Below are 7,500 nucleotides of genomic sequence, written 5' to 3'. Positions count from 1 at the left end.
TTCATACGTATTAAAGTTTGACTGTTTTTTAAGTGGACGTGAAATCTTTCATTTATATTGAGTTCCATCTTCTCTTCCTCTGACCCAGTAAAATCTGTTCTGCTGATTGCACCTCTGCAGAAATCTCACAAGTGGCATCTTAATATAGACACAGAGATTGTTCATATAGACCCTGGAGTATCACAGATATATATCCCCCCCCCCCCCCCCCAGGTGTAGTCATGTGTCCCGGCTCACCAGGGCACCTGCCCAGGTGCTTGACGTCGATCTGCTCCTGCTTCATGCACGACGCCTCCCGGACCAGACACGGGTTGTTGTAGGAGTTTCCGTCGGTGGCGCACACCGGGTTCTCGTTGTGGCCGCTGCAGTCGATGTTGCATATGCACCTGAGGGGAGGAGTCACGCATCAGAGGAGGAGGAGCTGTCACAGATTTACAAACAATACGGTTTGAATGGATTCAATCATCGATCACTTCCAGGTCACACGAGCAGACGCAGGTGGCTGATGAGAAAGGAGTGAATCCCCTTCAGCAAGTTCAGCAGCTTTGCTAATATTGGTGTTAAAGAGGTTTTTACTACGGGCGCAACTTTGCTTCATGATTTTCAACTTGTGCAAATTAACAAAACGTTTTTTTTTTTCTGGACAAATCCTGCAGGAATGTTCAAGTTTATGTCAAAGTGTGTGAGAAATGAGAGACTGAATCCAAAATAAACTCAAAACTACAATATATAAATTAATCTATTTTCAAACTTGTGTTGTAGGGGTCACAACACGTGATGACCCAGCTAACTGTGTGCGTGTGTGTGTGTTTATTTAATATTGAGAAATTCAACACATCACTTCCAAAGCTTTTGAAATGTCCCCTTGTAAATGTACATCTTGTCTACGTGATGGAGCAGGAGGGACAATTCTAGAAACCTGATATCCCCACAAGGAAGTAAAACATTGATCATTTCATTCAAGTTGCGGAAATCAGCTGAGAGGTCATGTGTTTACAGGTTGGGATCCTCATTCAGAGTACTCAGAGTACTCAGAGAAATCAGAGAAATCAGAGTACTCAGAGAAATCAGAGTACTGCATGTGAGTGTCCTGATTAGTTGGATTTGGTTTCTGTAGATTCAGGTCTGGTTCCCCCTCAGCTCTTCCAGATGTTTAATTTCAAGCCAGATGTTGGGAGTTCTGTTCGTCGTCCTCGTCTGTGAAATATTGTTTCACGTGTCGGTTCAGTAACTTGACGGCGTCACGATGGACGTATTAAAAGCCGCTGAGCCAGTATGTGTGCTGGGCCGAGCTCTGGAGCTAAACACCAGCAGAGACCCTCCAGACCTTCTGAGACAGGTCCTCACTCACTCACCACACGTCCTCCGAGTCCTCGTCACACTCGGCTCCGTACTTGCAGGTGCTGCACTTGGTGAACTTCTTCCCGACGTCTGAGCCGGAACCTTCGTCGTCTGGGGAAAAAAACAACAAACTGTGATTTAGATTTTAAAGGAAAGGTTTTTTCTCAGAGCCTCATTAAACATGAATGAATTCCTTTGTCTCTGAGTTTATTAAGAACAAACTCAGAATGAGTCGTTCGGTAGAATGGACACAAAGAAAAAAGTAGCCTGATTATTTACTGTTTACAGAGGAGACTTCATTATGAAAATAAATAAAATTAGAGAAAGATGTAGATAAAATAAAGATAGATCTATAATATAATAATAATAAACAATAATAATAATAATAACAATAATAATAAGCCTCTTTTCAGGCTCACGTCACTTGATTTCTCTTTTGTAAACCTGCAGTTAAACTCAGTTTCTGTTCCGCTGATCTCCGTCGAGCCGTGAACTCTGACGACAGCGTTTCCTTTCCCAGCCCGACACACACGCCACGCGCCTCACACACTTTTCCATCAGACTCCTGAAGCTCATCGGCCCAAAGCAAACACGCGTGATCCTCTGTGACATCATCACTATCATCACCGTTACAGGGGAGGAGCTTAATGTCCTCACGCATGACGGTGTCCATTCCCCAGCAGAGAGCGAGTCCCACGATTCATCACGTGTAGTGTTGTTGTAATAAAGGACATTAGTCCCCATGACAGGAGCTGTGCTGATCCTCCAGCAGGGGGCAGAGCTCCTCACCTGCAGACCTTCAGGTTTCTGTTCAACCTGAAAACCTCAAATAATAAAACCAAGCAGGCGTCGGAGTTCAGATCAGCCTGAGACGTCCTGATTGGTTGAGAGGACGGACAGAAGGGAGCTCGATACCACGGCTCCACTCCCCGATCACTACTGCACTGTGATCGCACTGTGTGTGTGTGTGTGAGTGTGTGTGTGTGTGTGAGTGTGTGTGTGTGTGTGTTTGTGTGTCTGACAGATTGACCTGCTGTGTGTGGATGTATTGAACATGCAGAGCTCAGTCGGGGCCGGTCGATCGACCAGGACCTGCAGCAGAGAGGCTCTTTGTCTCTTTGCTGACTTTGCTGAGGGATGCTCCTTCATACACACACACACACACACACACACACACACACACACACACACACACACAGCTGGATACAATACAACTGCACCACTGATCACACTCCTCATGCGGTTCCTTTTTCACAACGGAGGAATTTCAGACCGTTTCCTGAGAAATTCTGTTTCTTTACGAGTAAACTCAACAGATTTGCTCAGGAGGAAACATTATTGTCATTGGATTGGATTTTACCTTCTGTTGATGCCACGAGGATTGTTCTGTTAATGCATGGAATGAAATGACAGCTTTGTCTCTTCCTCTTTGTGTCTTTACTGTCGCTCAGTAACAACATCTCCAGCAGTACAGCAGTAAAAATCATTTATTAATTGATTCTATTTTCTGCTGCTGTAACAAAAGGAAGTCGGAGGCTGACGTGAAGGTTTTCGCTTCACTCGGTGGAAAACACACGACTGTAAGTTTGGAATCATTCTGTGTGAAAGTGTCGTGTTGTTACTTCACACTCACAAATCTAACACAACTCTAAACTCACTGCAGGAGTGAGAGTGAAAGATTGTTTGTCTCTGGATGTCCTGGTTACACCGGCCTTCTGCCCGATATCTGACAAGATATGTGGTGCAGATGATGGATGGATGAGTGATGGACGAGTGGATGGATGAAATCACGCAGTGCAGTTTACTGGTACTAAAGCCATGAAGAAGAATCCACATCGTTAACTCTCAGTCACGTCCAACTTCCTGTTTGACGAGCTCGTGTTTGGAGAGAAGAAGACAAACAGAGTCCAGACATTTCATGGTTTCTCTCCGAGGCTCGACCGGTCCATCGCCTGCGGGAGATCACTGGCTGGTTGACTCCGCCCACACGCAGATGGTGGAGATTCCATCTCTCCGGAGGCCGCTTCCAATTAAACCCCCCCGACGGCCATGTCTAACAGCAAACCCCGCGGCCGGCTGCTCTCCAAATGTCTCTGTCGCCAAAATTTGGCAAGAATGAGTCTTTCAGCTCGACTCCCACGAGACGGAAACTATCAGTCTGTTCATCGGGGGAGGAGTTAACTCAGAGAATGAAATCCTCCACTTGGTCTTTATTAGAGAAGTTAATATTCAACGAGGGGGGCGGCGGCAAATAGAGACACAGAGGACGATCAGAAGCTTGGACCTCGGAACGGATTGGTTTGTGGAGAGCAGATAACGATTCAGCTGCGATTGATTTTTGTTTGTTTTCCACTCGCAGCAGAAGAGAAATCGCAAATCTTTAAAAGCTTTAAAAAAACCACACTCACCGTCTCCGTCTCCTGAGCCGGAGCCGGGATCTGTGAAGACACAAGAGACACAACAACCATCACTTCTAGTGTTATTAACACACATTACACACACACACACATGGAAGAAGCATGAAGTAAATCAATCACTTAATCAACCAATCAATCAACAGGTGAAGAGAGGTTAGGATGCAGTTAGCTTAGCTTAGCATAAAGAGAGGCAGCAACATTCAATAACACAATTTTAAACACGCTGGTGTTATGACTCTGTTATTACATGAGCAGATTGTGAATCCTTCGTGAATCACATCAACACAAACATGTGATAACGTCCCAGTCGTCCCAGTGGAGCACTGCAGCCGGTCCCATTGGCTCCGAGCTGCAGCTCCATTAGGAAATGGGCTCTAAGAGGAGAAGTGTTGGCACGGCAACCTTGAGTTAAGAGATGGACGCCGTGTCGGTGGCGTCTGGCAGCCGCCGCCGCCGCTGCATCAAGAGATGGACACGCCTTCGTCCAATTACATTTCACCTTTAGCTGCGGCACTTCTTTACAAAGTCATCCTGAGGTTTTTATTTTGTGGTAAAGGAGGCAGCACTGAGTGTGTGTGTGTGTGTGTGTGTGTGTGTGTGTGTGTGTGTGTGTGTGTGTGTGTGTGTGTGTGAGTCTCTCAGGGGCAGATCCAGGTATAGTAAGTATTTTGTCTCTTTCTCTAACATTTTCACTGATTTCTCAGAGAATACTTCATGGATCTTGATTCAAATTAAAAAGTTTCACAGGACTGGTATTTATGAGTGAGTGTAATTTGGTGCCGATGTAAATAATAATCAGGATCTAGTGAATTGTATTGTGGTTGAGAAATGAAATTATATTCCTCTTGTTTTGTTCACATGAACCATTATCCTTTTTACATGAACCATTATCTCTCTCTCTCTCTGTGTCTCTCTCTCTCTCTCTGTCTCTCTGTCTCTCTCTCTCTCTCTCTCTCTCCCTCTCTCTCTCTCTCTCTCTCTCCCTCTCTCTCCCTCTCTCTCTCTCTCTCTCTCTCCGGGTGTGATGTGGCGGTTCAGACCTCTGCTGACCTGTGATCACCTCCCGGGGAGGAGGCTCCGCCCCCTGTCTCCTGTGGCTGTCTCTCTACGTTCCCTCCTCGGCTCACAGCCGCCGAACGCTCCAATTACAGGAAGCATAAATCTCAGGGAGAGGAGATTGCAGGAGGACGGGAGCGAGGGAGGCGGAGGGCAGCGCCTGATCCCCGGTGTAACGGGTAATCAGAGCAGATCGCCAGGCCGGCTCTCCAGGGAAATCAGACCTCCTCCCCTCTAGGTGGAGCCGACACTACCGCCCTGGTGTTACTGTAAGCTCCTCAGAGTGGGATGCAGTGTGATGGAGCAACAATATTAGGGCTGGGCAAGTTAACTCGTTTCAATGGAGTTAATTATTTTATCTCGCATTCACTCAGGTTTGATTATTTATTGTTTTATTGTGAAAGTCAGGCTTTTATTTTGTGAAAGTCTGTTGCTGACTGCTGCAGAACAGGAAAAAAGAAAATAATTGGCAGATAAACAATCGAGTTAACTCATCACTTGAGTTAACTCGATTAAAACGAGTTAACTTGCCCAGTCCTAAAAAATATGTTGAATTCCAACGTAGTTTGTGTTTGTCTCTTTTCTCTCGTGCACGTCACCTCCATGAAGACATGCTGATCTCAACCCCCCAGCACCTGTGGTCCCCTCAGAAACCTCTGCAGGACTCTGGAGGTCCTCACACCCATGACCATGACAATAAATGAACAGATGTGATGCGACCCTGCAGACCTCTGACCTCCACCACCCAGTCAGAGTGGATCAGGTCTCCTGTGTGTTTCCTGGCAGACTCACCGGCGGAGCAGGGGCCGTCGGACCCCCGGGAGATGAGTCTCTGCTGCTTGCAGGACGCCTGGCGCCGGTAGCACTCGTTCTGGTACGTGTCGCCGTTGGAGCCGCACACAGGGATGTAGTTTTTGTGGCACTGGAAAATCAAACACAATCGAATGTTAATTAACTGGTGCTGGTGACTTCCAGCGGGCGATCGAAGGAGAGAGAGAGCTCACCACCTCAACACTGTGACCTAAACACTCACTCAACAACTAACTAGAGCAGGGGTGTCCAAACTTTTTGTCCCGAGGGCCACATACAGAAAAAAATTCCAAGGACTGGGCCACTCCCGCCTCCACGCCCCCCTGCCCTGGAGTGGACTGTTGACAGTCGCGTCGCTCAGGGTGAGGGGGCGTGGCGTGGTGGCGTTCTGAGGGACAGCTAGCAAGTCAGCAAAGCAATTCACCGCCAGACCACTAGGTGGAGTAACGTTTTTTGTCGAAGACAACCTTAGAGACACCTTCTTTGTGTGTGGCAGTCTTTGTCGATCTGATCTTTCTGCACAGCTTCGTACACTCGTCGACCTGCAAACCGACGTCAGCCGAGATCTCCTTCCAGGAATTGCAGGTCATCTGCTTGTCCTTGTATTTAGTCAGTGATGGGTTATACAAGTGGTCATACTTTCAGATCTCTTCTGCCAAGTGCTCTTCTATTTGGTCCATATCCGTTCTTCTAAATCTTCCTTGGTTTCTGCCGGTATTATGGGGCATGAAACCGGAAAAATGACTCTGGAAAGGATGTAGTTAGCGGACCAATCACAGCCTTGCGGGCTGCGTGAGGCTTGCGTAGCTTTGTCGTATAGTTACAAAAATTGGTGAATGCTCGCAAGCACGAAAGAAGGGGCACGCAAGACGCAAGGGCTCTTGCGTGCTTCTTGCGTGTCTCTGAAAACGCAGAAGCAAGCACCCGCCTCTCCCCTGTCGAAGAAGCCTGGCCCCATAAAGCAAAACAAAGTGCTTTAAGTAAGTGACATTTTAGCTCTACTAAATTTTGAGTTTCAAAAAAAAAAAAAAAAAAAAAAAATTTTTTTTATAAATTATATTTTTAGACATTGATGCGGGCCAATTAAAAATGGATGGCGGGCCTCAGTTGGCCCGCGGGCCGTAGTTTGGACACCCCTGAACTAGAGTAAAGAGAGAAATACAGAAAAACAACAGAGTTAATCAGTTGAACCTTTAGTCCTGGTGGACGTTTGTGTCGGATTTAAAAACATTAACTGAGGCGTTCAAAGACCAAAACAGCCAAACTGGAACTCGTCGGAGGTCAGAGGTCAGAGGTCAAGACTTCAGCGGGTCTTTTCTGACCAAAGTCACCAAGACTTCAGAGCTCAGAGGTAGAAGTTCAGCGAGAGGAGCCACAGAGATGAAGGTCTGAGCAGGAAGCCCGGATGAGAACAAGCTGTGAGTTATATAACATGAGTTTGGATCTGGAGCTTCGTTCATTCTGAGGCCAACTGACCCGACTCTGCTTCAAACTGCAGCCGCTGCCAAGGACACGTATCAGCCTCCACCGATCCATATTCTATTAACTCACAGACATCAATCCTTTAGCAGCGCTGCCCTGCGGGGTCGACCCCAGTGACCTCTGCTACAAACACTCTCACTCTGTTGCTTTACAAACTGTACGGATGGATTCCACTACAGTGACGCCCGCGGCTGCAGGAGGATTCATCAGAGAGAAACCGCGGCGAGCAGCGATGAACCGGGGGGGGGCGCGTGGGGACAGATCCTGAGCTCAGAGCGCGTCCCGGGAGCGAGTGGAGACGAGAGCAGCAGGACGTCCTCTCGCTTCTTATCTTCAAAGACGCCAGCGCTCGGTTTGTCTCCATCACGTCCAAACTCCAGCTGAGACGAGAGGA

General features: G+C 47.4%; 1 protein-coding gene across 1 annotated transcript in view; it reads right to left on the bottom strand.

The window, feature by feature from the left end:
• Window positions 1-7,500, bottom strand: part of LOC133018172 (tomoregulin-1-like) — a 31,064-nt gene that overhangs the window by 6,401 nt on the left and 17,163 nt on the right. The window contains exons 3-6 of the mRNA XM_061084487.1: window positions 5,607-5,736; window positions 3,750-3,779; window positions 1,356-1,452; window positions 238-386 (exon numbers count right to left, since the gene is read on the bottom strand). Of these exons, the coding sequence (XP_060940470.1) occupies window positions 238-386; window positions 1,356-1,452; window positions 3,750-3,779; window positions 5,607-5,736 (406 nt within the window). The remainder of the gene's footprint in view (window positions 1-237; window positions 387-1,355; window positions 1,453-3,749; window positions 3,780-5,606; window positions 5,737-7,500) is intronic.

The sequence above is a fragment of the Limanda limanda genome, chromosome 13 (genome assembly GCF_963576545.1).
Source record: "Limanda limanda chromosome 13, fLimLim1.1, whole genome shotgun sequence".
Lineage (NCBI taxonomy): Eukaryota > Metazoa > Chordata > Actinopteri > Pleuronectiformes > Pleuronectidae > Limanda > Limanda limanda.
The sequence above is the reverse complement of the archived record's forward strand: the minus strand, read 5'-3'. Positions and strand labels throughout refer to the sequence as shown.